The 15930-nt window shown below is 43.6% G+C and overlaps 1 protein-coding gene across 1 annotated transcript; it reads left to right on the top strand.

Moving 5' to 3' along the window:
• Nucleotides 1-564: 564 nt before the first annotated feature.
• On the top strand, nt 565-15719 carry TMEM35A (transmembrane protein 35A). Its single transcript, XM_068963373.1, has 2 exons — nt 565-684; nt 15306-15719. The coding sequence occupies exons 1-2, from the start codon at nt 565-567 to the stop codon at nt 15717-15719; spliced, it is 534 nt and encodes a 177-aa protein (XP_068819474.1).
• Nucleotides 15720-15930: the final 211 nt, after the last annotated feature.

Here is a 15930-nt window from a genome sequence, read left to right as displayed (position 1 = left end):
AAGCCTGAAAACTTTGCAGATTCATCCTCCACTGTTACCTACTGCAGAAACTAGCAACTCCAAGGGTTCATGTTTTGGTGAAGGAAAGGAAAAGGGGAGAGAAGGAGAGAGGAAGGATAAGGGGAGAGGAGAGAGGCTGAAAAGGGAGAGTGAATAAAGAACTAGAGAGATCGAAAGCGCTCCTGGGGGAAGTGATAGAATGATCTTCCTTCATTCCTCATTTCAGAGGCAGCCTGGGGACTGAATTCACAACATAACCTACCTATTTGCCCATTTAAGACTTGAAGTTTCTACCCCAGTTTGGGACTTCGTTTAATTTCTGAGACTGTGCTTTCCGGCCAGTGAAGAGCAAGCGTAGGGCATTAGGACCCAGCGATTGTTGTAGTGAGAGGTTGAATCTCGATCTCTCAATTTTTCCCTCGAGCTCCCTCCTCTCCCTTTGTCATTCTAGCTGCCTGCTGCCTCCGCAGTGTCCCTCTAGCTCTCTCTGCGCTAAGTGCCTGCGCCTTAGGCCAGAGGGTGCGCAAAGCAGAACGATTAGTCCGGACCTGCCTTGGTGACCCCATGGCATCCCCTAGAACCGTAACCGTCGTGGCCCTCTCAGTGGCCCTGGGACTCTTCTTTGTTTTCATGGGGACTATCAAGTTGACCCCCAGGCTCAGCAAGGATGCCTACAGTGAGATGGTAAGTGAAGCAAACGGGTGGTGAGGAGCGCACTCCGAAGGGATGGAGAGTACCGCTCCCCTTCTTTCCTCCCTGGTCCAAGGTCCCAGCCCTTTCACCCCTACCCCCACCCCGGACCCTCCCTTCTCCCCAACAACTTTGCAGCTGGGAAGGAGCAGCTGGACGAGAGCGAGAGCTAGCCGGGAACAACTGTTAGGGAGCCACTGCATGCCAGTTGGGGGAGGGGCTGCCCAAGTAAACCCTCCACCCTCAAGTAAACCCGAGGGCTGAGACCTGCGTAACACCTGTCACCGGCAGGAGCCCTTTCCTCCTTCCAGCACACCCAAAGTCCGGGCAACCAGCTTGCAAGTCTGATTGCTTCCCTTGGAGCTTAGAGTTTAGCAAGCTGGAGAGTTTATTTATCTTGAGGAAGAACAAAAGGGAAGGAGGAAAGAGCTGAGGGCGAATGGGCTACTAATACAAGCAATTTTTAGGGGCAGAGATGGTATCCCTCATCCCAGATGGGGAGCGGATGGTATTCCCCTAGCTGCCTGGGCGTGTGTCTGTATCCTGGAGACAAAAGCAGACTTGGCCCAAATAAAGGTCACTGAAACCCTGCTTCTTCTTCTCTCAAGGGAAAACTGGATGTTTTGTTTTGTGTTGTTTCTGGGCTAATCTGCAGTCTGCTTTTTCCCTCCCGCAAAATAGTCCATAATCCCCATCTTGGCTCCTGTGGATGCCCAAGGCCAGGCCCTCTGCAGGGTTTCCCCTCTGCAGAGTTCAAATCACCTGAAGGTGACTGACCAAAACATCTCTGCAACCTGGGGGCTGGGCTGTACTCCCCAGCTGGGTGTGAAGAAGACTTGTTCCCAGGCTGTGCAGTAGGAAGGAGATGACAGGGGCTGTTTCCAGCACTTTCTTGCTCTCTCGCTTCTCCTCCAGTCACTCTGCCTCTTCATTACCCCACCCCAGCTGAAGAGAACCTCCTTCTCACTGCTTCTGCCAGACTGCCAGTCCTGGGAGGGAACCCATTACTGGGCTCTCAAGGTCAAGAAGGAAAGGAGCTTAGGAGAGAAAAAGGAGGAGAGAAGAGGCAAGAGGGACTCCCCATTAGGGCTGAGGCAAGGAGGAATAGCCCCACATGCTGACAGTTGACAGGAATAAATAGCTCTTCAGGAGCTCACTGCGGAGCCTTCCAGAGCCCCTCAACCGTGAGCTGCAAATGGATGGAGCCTGGCAAATCAGATACTCGGAAATGTTTGCAAGAAGCTCCGGCTTCAGTCTCAGGGTTTAAGCTGGTGTTTCCCATGTCTCTCATCACAGGATCACCTTGGGGTCAGGGAGGGCAGCTGATACTCAAGGGCCAAGGGCTACCCCCAGTGGCAAATCCTAATGTGTTTCTCTTTCCCGCTTTCCATCCTCCCACAACATTTGACCAGATGGAAATGAAATCAGGTCAAAATGAGTATCCAAGACAGCCTGCATCGGAGAGAGGAGGTGGGGTAGCAGAAGCCACCAAAGGCAGAGGGAAAGGGTGGAGGGGAATTGCCACTATATTTTTATCTTGGCAGTAGTAGTTTGGTGTTAGGTTATAAATAAATGCATATACTCTTGATTTTCTTTCCTTTTCATATATACATACATTTATATGTTTGTGTATGTGTGTGTGTGCCTTAGGTATATTTAAGCTTTCCCTTTCTGTAGGGACATAGTACCCTTCCTCAGTATACTCCCTGTCTCCCTGAACCCTGCATTAGAGGCCATCCAAGCTGCACCCTAAGTACAGTGTAAGGTTCTGCAGACAATCCAACTAAGATGGAGTCACCAGGAAGCTTCCGATCAGCTTGGCAGGCGCCCACGAGGAGGATCAGCCACAAATGGCTTTACAGTAGGTTTCTTCCCAGGGAGTGGAGCTGTCTGTTACAGTCTAGTGAAAGGCAGAATATATGAAGATTCCATATCATACAAAGGAAGATATTTAAATAGGTGTAATCTAATACAGCAGTATAGAATGAGTGTGTGTGTGTGTGTGTGTGTGTCTGTGTCTGTGTCTGTGTCTGTGTCTGACTCTTTGCAACCCCATGGACTGTAGCCCGCCAGGCTCCTCTGTCCATGGGGATTCTCCAGGCAAGAATAATGGAGTGGGTTGCCATGTCCTCCTCCAGGGGATTTTCCCAACCCAGGTGTTGAACCCAGGTCTCCTGCATTGCAGGTGGATTCTTTACCAGCTGAGCTACCTGGGAAGCCCGTGTGTGTGTGTGTGTGTGTGTGTGTGTGTGCGCGCGCGTGTGCGCATGCACACGCATGCACATGCGTGTGTGTGCACAATTCTGTGCTTAAGGGCATCTGGAAGAAATGGAAGAACTATAGCTGGGAGGTAAACATCACGGTACTATGAAGCTTGAGGAGAATTTTCAGACTGCCCCTGTCCAGAGTTCTCTCCTGTATTGAGTGTTAGGCCCTAGGCTAGAGATGGCTTTCTGGCATAGGGCCCACTGCATTGTGCCTGGGCCAGCCTAGCTTTATTGTTGAACCCATAGAACGTGGGGACAATTCAGTTCTAGTACAAAGAAAGTGCTCAGTTAATATTCGTTGAATGGCTGGGTGAATGAATGAGTCATTGTAGCATTGTCTTGGCTGGTCACCACCCTTCAGATTTCTCTGGTTGGCTCTTGATGCAGTTCAGAAGTCATTTCTTGCCTCTTAGAAGCAGGTTACAGCCCCTCAGGACTCCAACCAGAGATCAGCTGGGATAATGATCTGGGATTTTCTGTTTTCCATTGAGGAGTAATTCCTCTGCAGGAGTTAGTCATGTATTGACTGCAATGGCTTTTTATATAAAATCCCAAGGTGTTGTTGTTGTTCTTATTGTTTATGATTGTTGTTTAAAACATCTCAGTGAGGTAGATTCATTTTTAAAAGTTATGCTTATTTTATTGATGGATAAACTGAAATAGAGCAAGTTTAATGACTTATTCAAGATGCTAGGCTAAGCTGCTGCTGGAGCAGAGATTAGAAACCAAATCTGTGACTCAATATTCCCAGTAGAGGAATCATTAATGGTTACAACTGCTTTTTTGGATGTCAGAACTTATGACCGATTCTTGAAAATGTGTGGCACATTCTTTCTCCTTTTTTGGTACCAGTCCAACTGTCCCTATCCCATATTTTGGGGTTTCATTTTACTTTGAAACCAATTTTTTTTAATTTGGATTTTTTTTTTGTTCGTGTCAACTATTTTTGTTGTTGTTGTTCTAAAGCCATTAGTGTCGTGTTTAGGTGTTATCCCGTCCATGGAGAATCACTGCTAACAACTAGACAGACAAATGAATATGAACTTCTTTCCCATCTCTACTGGAGGAGCCAGGAAAGGGTATTGGAAAGAGTGCAGACTTCTAGTCATATTGGTTTGGGTTCAAGACCTGACACTCCTGAAGCGTCTGCCTCAGTTTCCTCATCTGCAAAATGAGGATAATACCTACCACAGGAGGTTGTTGTAAGTGAACTGAGGTTGCATATGGAAGTATCTAGTACAGTATATGAAAATGGTAGGTGTTCAAGAAATGCTCTAGGTTCAGGTGATGATATTACTCACACTATGTTATGCAGTGATTTCCTGACTAATTTGAAGGACCAGTTTAAGGGATTGAAATCAGACATTTAAAAGAGTAGGTTGCTATTTTTACATGCGTTGGTGAACAGACCTCTATGCAATCAGCTAATATAGAAAACCCTACACTCGCTGCTGGGTAGTGCATAGTGGATCTCGTGCAGAATTTCTGGATGCCTCTCTTGAATAGCCCGTTTGGTATGTGTCACTCCATACCTCCTCCCAATTTAGCAAGTGTCACTATAGAGTACTCTAAATCCCACGTGAATGCAACACGACTGACCACTCCCTTGACTAAGTGCCTTCATTAATTCACTTGCAGCTGGGAGACAGGACACAAATGCTGCTAGGCAGTTTAACATATGAATGGTTGACTTGCTCTCTATCTGGTGTTCAGCTCTTTGTAGCAGGGGTTCACTAGCGGTGGTTCTATCCTGCACGCACAAAGGGCCACAAATGGAACAGTAAGAAAACACCAAAAATAATGTCACATTGAAGCCAAAGGATTTTTGACCCTGAAGAAGACAGGGCAGGTCTTTGCCGCTTCTTTGCAGCCCCTCATAGGGAAGGTTTATTGTTGATTTGAATGATTTGCTTATTTGTAGTTAAATGCCCTCCAGTATTTCCCCAGGGTTTTAGTTAATGTCCACAGGTGATCTTTTATGCTTCCAATCACACTATTAATTGCATTCCAGCTACATAATAAGATAGTAATTTACCAATGCTTAGACTGTTCTTTGAGGTGGTACAATACGTTTATTCCCTCAGAGAGGCGACTGATCCTGAGATGTGAAGTGACTGTGCTTAGTTTACACAGCTAGCTAGCCTAAGCTAAACTACATTGAAATTTATGCCAGGGAGGTTGTAGCCTCCAATGGTCAACAGCTGTGCTTGTTTTAGAGTGACTTTTGACTGAGAGTGGAAGTCAGACCCTTCTCCCGTTAGATGCAATCTGGGAGGGATCCACTCTGGTTAGCAGCTTCCTTTTTAGGTGGGCATTATATGATAGTGGAAAGTAGAACTGCTTAAAAGGTGCTTTTGTTCACATGATATTTGGCAATTAAGCATGTGATGGCTTTTTATTGCATTTAAGAGATGATCTATGATTCACATATGGCTTTTTTTTTTCCTACAGAGATTCAGGAAAATCATACTTGAGTCAGTAAATTTTTCAGCACTTATGTAGCCTTTATGATCTAATATAGCAACCAGACTGAGGTTTTTAGCCAAAATATATTTTTATCAGTGCTCTCTTCTGCTTTCATATGGTTTTCCCCTATAAATTGTATTGAAGTATAACATACATACTGAAATGTACACCTAAGTATACAGCTCAAGGAATTTTAAGAATCCTGTGTAACCTAGATCAAGAAATAGAACATGACCAGCATCCCAGAAACTTTCCTCATGGCCCCTGCCCATTAGTACCTACACCCATCCCCTGCATAAATCCCGACTTCAACAATATGTTAGTTTTACTGTTTTTACTTTGGCTGCCTCATGCAAAGAATTGACTCATTGGAAAAGACCCTGATGCTGGGAAGGATTGAAGGCAGGAGGAGAAGGGGATGACAGAAGATGAGATGGTTGGATGGCACCACCGATTCAATGGATATGAGTTTGAGCAAACTCTGGGAGATAGTGAAAGACAGGGAAGCCTAGTGGGATGCAGTCCATGGGGTTACAAATAATCAAACATGACTGAGCGACTGAACAGCAACAAATAAATGGAATTATACAATATATTAGCCAAGTTATTTTTTTTTCATTTACCTTAACTGGTGTAAGTGAACTAAAGTGGAACAAATTATTTGCCCTCTCTTCACATTTTGTCCTGTTAGCTGGCTTGGATGGGTAATTAACTGTAATCAAAGATGAGTATTATTAGACAGTTGTGAGGTGTTCAAGTTTAATGTAATTAATATGAGATCATGAACCCAGGAGTGAAGACTAAATGATAAAAAGAAAAAAGATATGACTAAAGAAAGGTTCCGTATGTGTTTGATTCATGTCTGAATCATACCATCTCATACTATACAAATGAACCAGCTTGAATCATTGCTATTATCATTAAAGTAATTACTGTGGCTTGCAAATATATGGATTTCTAATTGTGTGCTTCAGCTATGATGTTATGATTCTTTGACCAAATCTCCAAAATGCTCATTTAATTTCAGAAGGGGGGAAATTGAGGTAATACAATACTTAACTAATTTTCTCCAAGCAATTTAGGGGCAAAACTAGAATTGGAATTTAGCTAATCTTAGCCCAAGGATATTTCTGGATGACTGTCTTTGACTAAAGGTATTTGAAAAAGTTCACTAAACCCTTCTCTCTCCTTTTACTATAAGGAAACTATGGTTACAGGGTCTGGCTCATGGCAGTAAAAAAGAAACAGACCTATACAAAGTCTGTGAGAAAGAAACAGACCTAACAAAGTGAACTGTGAGAGCCTTTTGATAAAGTGACTCAGTTACCTCTTTCTTCTTACTGTCACAACAATTAAAGTCTTTAGAGATCTAATTACTATAGACTTAAGACAAGTGACCCTTCTATTAGAATTGAGACGACCTGGCCCAAGTCTTGTGGGGGCTGGCAATAGTAGGATACTTTTGATGTCTTTATCCTGTTCCACAGGAGAAAGAATAAAGGGCTTCCTATACTGTCAAGACCCTATCCAAGCTGAGTCCCATCTCTAACAACTTAAACGTTCACTGTCTGGAGTCCTGGAGAAGAGATGCTATCTGTACCTACTCAGCTTTAAACTAAAGATGTGATGAAATGGCTTATCCACATGCAGTTTCCTCTTGAGAAAAGAAGGAAAGAAAGAGGCAACTGCTGCATACAAATATTCACAGCTGCAGTTCCAGAGGTTAGATAAACTGAAAAAGTAATATGGAGTTATACCAAATGGAGAGAAAAGTGTTCATCGAGGTCACAGGAACTTGATTTAAAGACCTGGAATTTGGCCCACAGATTCTACTATAGTATAGATAAAAATCTATTCTTCAATGATGGATGGTTCAGTTCAGTTCAGTTCAGTCGCTCAGTCGTGTCTGACTCTTTGCGACTCCATGAATCACAGCACGCCAGGCCTCCCTGTCCATCACCATCTCCCGGAGTTCACTCAAACTCACATACATCGAGTCGGTGATGCCATCCAGCCATCTCATCCTCTGTTGTCCCCTTCTCCTCCTGCCCCCAATCCCTCCCAGCATCAGAGTCTTTTCCAATGAGTCAACTCTTCGCATGAGGTGGCCAAAGTACTGGAGTTTCAGCTTTAGCATCATTCCTTCCAAAGAAACCCCACAGCTGATCTCCTTCAGAATGGACTGGTTGGATCTCCTTGCAGTCCAAGGGACTCTAAAGAGTCTTCTCCAACACCACATTTCAAAAGCATCAATTCCTCGGCGCTCAGCCTTCTTCACAGTCCAACTCTCACATCCATACATGACCACAGGAAAAACCATAGCCTTGACTAGACGGGCCTTTGTTGGCAAAGTAATGTCTCTGCTTTTGAATATGCTATCTAGGTTGGTCATAACTTTTCTTCCAAGGAGTAAATGTCTTTTAATTTCATGGCTGCAGTCACCATCTGCAGTGATTTTGGAGCCCCCCAAAATAAAGTCTGACACTGTTTCCACTGTTTCCCCATCTATTTGCCATGAAGTGATGGGACCAGATGCCATGATCTTCGTTTTCTGAATGTGGAGCTTTAAGCCAACTTTTTCACTCTCCACTTTGACTTTCATCAAGAGGCTTTTTAGTTCCTCTTCACTTTCTGCCATAAGGGTGGTGTCATCTGCCTATCTGAGGTTATTGATATTTCTCCCGGCAATCTTGATTCCAGCTTGTGCTTATTCCAGCCCAGCGTTTCTCATGATGTACTCTGCATATAAGTTAAATAAGCAGGGTGACAATATACAGCCTTGATGTACTCCTTTTCCTATTTGGAACCAGTCTGTTGTTCCATGTCCAGTTCTAACTGTTGCTTCCTGACCTGCATACAGGTTTCTCAAGAGGCAGGTCAGGAGGTCTGGTATTCCCATCTCTTTCAGAATTTTCCACAGTTTATTGTGATCAAAGGCTAAGGCATAGTCAAAGGCTTTGGCACAGTCAATAGAGCAGAAATAGATGTTTTTCTGGAACTCTCTTGCTTTTTTGATGATCCAGCAGATGTTGGCAATATGATCTCTGGTTCCTCTGCCTTTTCTAAAAGCAGCTTGAACATCTGGAAGTTCACAGTTCAAGTATTGCTGAAGCCTGGCTTGGAGAATTTTGAGCATTACTTTACTAGCATGTGAGATGAGTGCAATTGTGCGGTAGTTTGAGCATTCCTTGGCATTGCTTTCTTAGGGATTGGAATGAAAACTGACTTTTTTCCAGTCCTGTGGCCACTGCTGAGTTTTCCAAATTTGCTGGCATATTGAGTGCAGCACTTTCACAGCATCATCTTTCAGGATTTGAAATAGCTCAACTGGAATTCCATCACCTCCACTAGCTTTGTTTGTAGTGATGCTTCCTAAGGCCCACTGGACTTCACATTCCAGGATGTCTGGCTCTAGGTGAGTGATCACACCATCGTGATTATTTTGGTCATGAAGATCTTTTTTGTACAGTTCTTCTGTGTATTCTTGCCACGTCTTCTTAATATCTTCTGCTTCTGTTAGGTCCATACCATTTCTGTCCTTTATCGAACCCATCTTTGCATGAAATGTTCCCTTGGTATCTCTGATTTTCTTGAAGAGATCTCTAGTCTTTCCCATTCTGTTCTTTTCCTCTATTTCTTTGCATTGATCACTGAAGAAGGCTTGCTATTCTTTGGAACTCTGCATTCAGATGCTCATCAGTTCTGTTCAGTCGCTCAGTCATGTTCGACTCTTTGTGACCCCATGAACTGCAGCTCACCAGGCCTCCCTGTCTATCACCAACTCCCGGAGTTCACTCAGACTCATGTCCATCGAGTCAGTGATGCCATCCAGACATCTCATCCTCAGTTGTCCCCTTTTCCTCCTGCCCCCAATCCCTCCCAGCATCAAAGTCTTTTCCAATGAGTCAACTCTTCGCATGAGGTGGCCAAAGTACTGGAGTTTCAGCTTTAGCATCATTCCTTCCAAAAAACTCCCAGGGTTGATTTCCTTCAGAATGGACTGGTTGGATCTCCTTGCAGTCCAAGGGACTCTCAAGAGTCTTCTCCAACACCACAGTTCAAAAGCATCAATTCTTCGGCGCTCAGCCTTCTTCAGAGTCCAACTCTCACATCCATACATGACCACAGGAAAAACCATAGCCTTGACTAGATGGACCTTAGTCAGCAAAGTAATGTCTCTGCTTTTGAGTATGCTATCTACGTTGGTCATAACTTTTCTTCCAGGGAGTAAGCATCTTTTAATTTCATGCCTGCAATCACCATCTGCAGTGATTTTGGAGCCCCCCAAAATAAAGTCTGACACTGTTTCCACTGTTTCCCCATCTATTTCCCATGAAGTGATGGGACTGGATGCCATGATCTTCGTTTTCTGAATGTGGAGCTTTAAGCCAACTTTTTCACTCTCCTCTTTCACTTTCATCAAGAGGCTCTTTAGTTCTTCACTTTCTGCCATAAGGGTGGTGTCATCTGCCTATCTGAGGTTATTGATATTTCTCCTGGCAATCTTGATTCCAGCTTTGCTTCTTCCAGCCCAGTGTTTCTCATGATGTACTCTGCATATAAGTTAAATAAGCAGGGTGATAATATACAGCCTTGATGTACTCCTTTTCCTATTTGGAACCAGTCTGTTGTTCCATGTCCAGAGGCTTATATCTTTCCTTTTTTCCTTTGCTTTTCACCTCTCTTCTTTTCACAGCTATTTGTAAGGCCTCCCCAGGCAGCCATTTTGCTTTTTTGCATTTCTTTTCCATGGGGATGGTCTTGATCCCTGTCTCCTGTACAATGTCACGAACCTCCATCCATAGTTCATCAGGTACTCTATCTATCAGATCTAGTCCCTTAAATCTATTTCTCACTTCCACTGTATAATCATAAGGGATTTGATTTAGGTCATACCTGAATGATCTAGTGGTTTTTCCTACTGTCTTCAATTTCAGTCTGAATTTGGCAATAAGGAGCTCATGATCTGAGCCACAGTCAGCTCCCGGTCTTATTTTTGCTGACTGTACATAGCTTCTCCATCTTTGGCTGCATAGAATATAATCAGTCTGATTCCAGTGTCGACCATCTGGTGATGTCCATGTGTAGAGTGTTCTCTTGTGTTGTTGGAAGAGGGTGTTTGCTATGACCAGTGTGTCCTCTTGGCAGAACTCTATTAGCCTTTGCCCTGCTTCATTCTGTATTCCAAGGCCAAATTTGCCTGTTACCTCAGGTGTTTCTTGACTTCCTACTTTTTCATTCCAGTCCCCTATAATGAAAAGGACATCTTTTTTGGGTGTTAGTTCTAAAAGGTCTTGTAGGTCTTCATAGAACCATTCAATTTCAGCTTCTTCAGCATTACTGGTTGGGGCATAGACTTGGATTACTGTGATACTGAATGGTTTGCCTTGGAAACGAACAGAGATCATTCTGTCGTTTTTTAGATTACATCCAAGTACTGCATGTTGGACACTTTTGTTGACCATGCTGGCTACTCCATTTCTTGTAAGGGATTCCTGCCCGCAGTAGTAGATATAATGGTCATCTGAGTTAAGTTCACCCATTCCAGCCCATTTTAGTTCGCTGATTCCTAGAATGTCAACATTCACTCTTGCCATCTCCTCTTTGACCACTTCCAGTTTGGCTTGATTCATGGACCTAACATTCCAGGTTCCTATGCAATATTGCTCTTAACAGCATCAGACCTTGCTTCTATCGCCATCACATCCACGGCTGGGTATTGTTTCTGCTTTGGCTCCTTCCTTTCATTCTTTCTGGAATTATTTCTCCACTGATCTCCAGTAGCATATTGGGCACCTACTGACCTGGGGAGTTCCTCTTTCAGTATCCTATCATTTTGCCTTTTCATACTGTTCATGGGGTTCTCAAGGCAAGAATACTGAAGTGGTTTGCCATTCCCTTCTCCAGTGGACCACATTCTGTCAGGCCTCTCCACCATGACCCGCCCGTCTTGGGTGGCCCCACAGGGCATAGCTTAGTTTCATTGAGTTAGACAAGGCTGTAGTCCTAGTGTGATTAGATTGACTAGTTTTCTGTGATTATGGTTTCAGTGTGTCTGCCCTCTGATGCCCTCTCGCAACACCTACCATCTTACTTGGGTTTCTCTTACCTTTGACGTGGGGTTTCTTTCACAGCTGCTCCAGCAAAGCACAGCTGCTGCTCCTTACCTTGGATGAGGGGTATCTCCTCACCGCCACCCCTCCTGACCTTGAACGTGGAGTCGCTCCTCTCAGCCCTCCTGTGCCCGGAAAGCCACCACTCCTTGGACGTTGGGTTGCTCCTCTCGGCTGCCGCCCCAGGAGGAGATGGGTGGTTATCCCTAGGCAAAACAAGGGAATGTTTCCAGAAGCCACTCAGTCAGCATCTAGAATCTTTACTCTGAACTGATTGTAAGAAACTCATCCTGCTTCCTGTGTTTATTATGTTAGAAGGTTACACTTAGGATTTAGGATCTGCCTCTTGGGGAGCTTTGTGTTGCTAATTAGAAAAAGTCCTACCTTCAGAGTGATAAGAAAAACTCTTGGGTCTAGATTTCTTTCCCTCATGTCCCCCTGCTACCATCACCAGAGTGTAGAGGGACAGACAGTGAGCAGGTGGCATTTAGGCTAATAGTGAGAGGAAACCACCAGATGCCCTATTCCTTGACTCAACTCTGATCCACATGTGTCTAGCTCAGTTAAACCCAGGGTTTTACTCATCCTGCTGGTCAACCTCTCCTAATTTCTCTCTGAAAATGCCTGATTTAACCTAACATGAGATGGAGGAGGAAGGACTGATACTTTGAGTTTTCTTATATGCTCAGTAACAGGGTAGGGACTAGAGGTGATTGAAGTGAAAGTTGCTCAGTTGTGTCCAACTCTTTGTGACCCCATGGACTGTAGCCTGCCAGGCTCCTCTGTCCATGGGATTCTCCAGGCAAGAATACTGGAGTGGGTGGCCATTCCTTTCTCCAGGGGATCTTCCTGACCCAGGGATCAAACCTGGGTCTCTCCTACATTGCAGGCAGATTCTTTACTGTCTGAGCTACCAAGGAACCCAAATTATTTGGAAGCTTCAAGAGTCAAGGATACACCAAAAATGAGAATGCTGTGAGCAAGGAGATCAAACCAGTCAGAGGTCAATAAAGGTAAATAAAGACAACTAAGACAGAATCTGACAGGGCCAGGTTTAGGAAGAGGTGTGAGGCAGGGTCGTAAAAGTGCAAAATCGGATCCTGTCTCTGTTTAAAGTTGTGATTTTTTGTGTGTGTGTGTGTGGATTTTATTTAACTTAATCAATGAGTGTTTTGGTGCCTTAGATTTTGTACTCAGGGGACATAGCCTTACTCATTTCATCTTAGTCCCAGTTTTGCTCAGGAAAATGAGACTCAGAGAAGCAAGTAATTTGCCCAGGGGGCACCCAACTAAAAAGTGACAGAGATAGGATTTGAAGCCAAGCCTGTTTGAATCCAAACCCATGCTTTTTTTTTAAATCTAAACCATGGATCTTAAAACAGTACTCATTCTTAGAATACTCATAAAGGACTATCTGGTGCCACTCATGATAATTAGTCCATGAAATAAAGGTGCATTCACTAGAGGAATGACTTAACATTTGTTCCAAACTAGAGTGTGTGAACATTATTCTAAGCACCAGATTCTCCCGACAGGTCCAGTTGGCTTTCTGCCTGATTCTTATAATATTTGTCTTGCATCTGGTGCTTTTGACTATTCTCTTCTTAAAATTCTTGGCCCTTATGACCCCATCTCTCCTGGGTTGCCTCCTACTTTTCTAACCACACTTGCCTCTATGTTGTGGATTCTCTTCTTCCTCCCCTTATTAAAATGTCTGTCACACAAAATTTCCCACTGTATACATTCTACCTGGGAATACTGATGACTATCAATTCTGTATCTTTACCCCAGACCTCTATTACTGAGTTGCCTATGAGACAGCTCCGCTTAGAGATGTCTTAGAGATACTTCAACTAAAAAACTCCAAATTGAGTTCCTCATTCCTTCTTGCCTCTTCCCCCTCTTCTTCCATATGCAGTATTGACTTCTCCCTTTCCCTCCATGGCCACATCTGATAAAACATCAGTTCCTGTTGGCTTTGCATTCAAAGTATCCTTGACTCCATCCCTTCCCTCTATCCTTATTGTCATTACTCTAGTCCAGGTCTCTCACCTGATCTCCTCACTTCCAGGCATACCTCTCCCAATCCATCCTTGATGCTACTTCCAGAGAGATCTTGGCTTATAAGATAAAAGATAAAATAAGATATAAGATAAAGATATAAGATATAAGATAAAATCCAGCTCCACAATGCTACACTCTATGATCTGATTCATATCTGTTGTCTCTGTCTCATGTCTCCCCCTTACCTCTCCCTCCTCCAACCTATGCTGAGCTGGGGCAGTGTTTGAAATACACCAGTCTATTATGTCCTTCAGGGCTTTTACTCATCCAGCTTCCTCTGCCTGCACTGGCCTTCCCTTATTGATCCTGCAAACACCTGCTCTTCTTTAAGATTCCATCTAGCTTTTCTCAGTCCCCGTCTAGGGAAATTTGACCATTCCAGTGCATCTCCACTGTACCTACGACCATAATGCTACATTGTGTTTATGTACTTCCATAACTTTTCTTCCTATAAATGCAAACTTTAGGAAGGCAAGGCTTTTGAATGATTGATATCTGAATCCAGAGTACCAAGCACAATGCTTAGCACAAGGAGGCACTTAATAAATATTGAATGAATTAATTGATACTTCATGAAAACAAAGCAGTGGGCAAAACCAGGAAAAAACAGATTTGATAAAATCTCATCAATTTACTACAAGATGAGGATTGGGTCCATCTGAATAGTGAAAAATATTATCTATTACTCTAAGGTCAGTAAAATTCTATTACTTTGTAGTATAACCAGTGCCTCCCTTCTTTGTTCCATGATATCTGCCTTGGGCTACAATTAGACCTTATACAGTACTCTATTATATACCACTACCATGTTACTTCCATGATGTTTTTATGCATGTTTCCCCCCACTAGAACAACAGCTTCTTGACCCTGTCATAGTCATCTCTATATCTCCATCACATAATCCATAATAGGTATTCAATAAGTGTTTATTGAATTAAAATTAATCAGTGTCTTGTAAAAGCCCAGGGATTTATATCAATGACCATAAGAATGATTTTTGGCTTACTATATCCTAAAGATATATAAGGGGCTAATATTTGCATACATTTAAAATTTTCTGTTTGCTTAGCACACTTAAAAATTTTTTTTTACAGATTCCACAAATGTAGACTCCGATCAGATATTTTTTGAATTATCAAAAATTCCAAATTAGAAAAGTCCAAATTAGTGAGGCTTTATTGTCTTGTTTCATTTTTGTTGTTGCTCATATGCATCTGCATTTGGACAAAGTAGGCACTGGAAAAAGGGGATGTGGCTAATCTGTACCAGTTTTTATGGGCCCAATGAATTTTCTTTTAAATTCTTAATGTTGTTTATGATTTATAATCAGAAAAAAATTTTTTTCAAGGGTGTTTCCACTACTGCAGGAGGGCCTGGGTTTGATCCCTGGTCTGGAACTAAGATCCCAAATCCCCAGTGCTGGCACTTGGTATGGCAGAAAAAAAAAATTTTTTAACTATAAAGTCAAATTCTGTTACCTTTGATGGTGTTACTAAGGATTAAATCACAAGGATCTCAGCGGATTGCTTGCTTTTTTCCCTTTATTATAAGATTCTTATTTAGGGGACATGGTAAACAAAGAACAGGACACCCTTGACTGGTGTGAAAGGGAATGGTGGGGAAGAAGGACCCTGCTTGTGTGCTCTTCATTCTAATGGTAAAATCATGATTAATGCAGCGATTTCTTTATGGTGTTCCACTCTAGAAACGTGCTTACAAGAGCTATGTGCGAGCCCTCCCTCTGCTGAAGAAAATGGGGATCAATTCCATTCTCCTCCGCAAAAGCATTGGTGCTCTTGAGGTGGCCTGTGGCATTGTCATGACTCTTGTGCCTGGGCGTCCCAAAGATGTGGCCAACTTTTTCCTCCTCTTGCTGGTGTTGGCGGTCCTCTTCTTCCACCAGTTAGTCGGTGATCCTCTCAAACGCTATGCCCATGCCCTGGTGTTTGGAATCCTGCTCACCTGCCGCCTGCTGATTGCCCGCAAGCCTGAAGACCGGTCTTCTGAGAAGAAATCCTCGCCACCAGGGAATGCGGGGAGTGACGGCAATGCCGGGAATACCGAGGAGCAGCCATCCTTATACGAGAAGGCCCCTCAGGGCAAAATGAAATTGTCGTAGGAGAGCAGAAGTGCAAAAAATGGACCTTCCAGGCAGTTGCCTCCATGACACCCAGGAAGATGTCAGTGTGTGTTTTTCATTTGATTTATTTATCTTGGGGGAAAAGGGACACATATAACCTGCAAGTTGATGGTCCTATTGGCTTGTGTACACCTATACCCTAAAATGACCTCCCCACATAGACGTGTGTGCACCACCTTTAATCACTCTG

This window comes from Capricornis sumatraensis, chromosome X (genome assembly GCF_032405125.1).
Source record: "Capricornis sumatraensis isolate serow.1 chromosome X, serow.2, whole genome shotgun sequence".
In the NCBI taxonomy this organism is placed as follows: Eukaryota; Metazoa; Chordata; class Mammalia; order Artiodactyla; family Bovidae; genus Capricornis; species Capricornis sumatraensis.
This window is presented reverse-complemented; position numbering and strand designations above follow the sequence as displayed.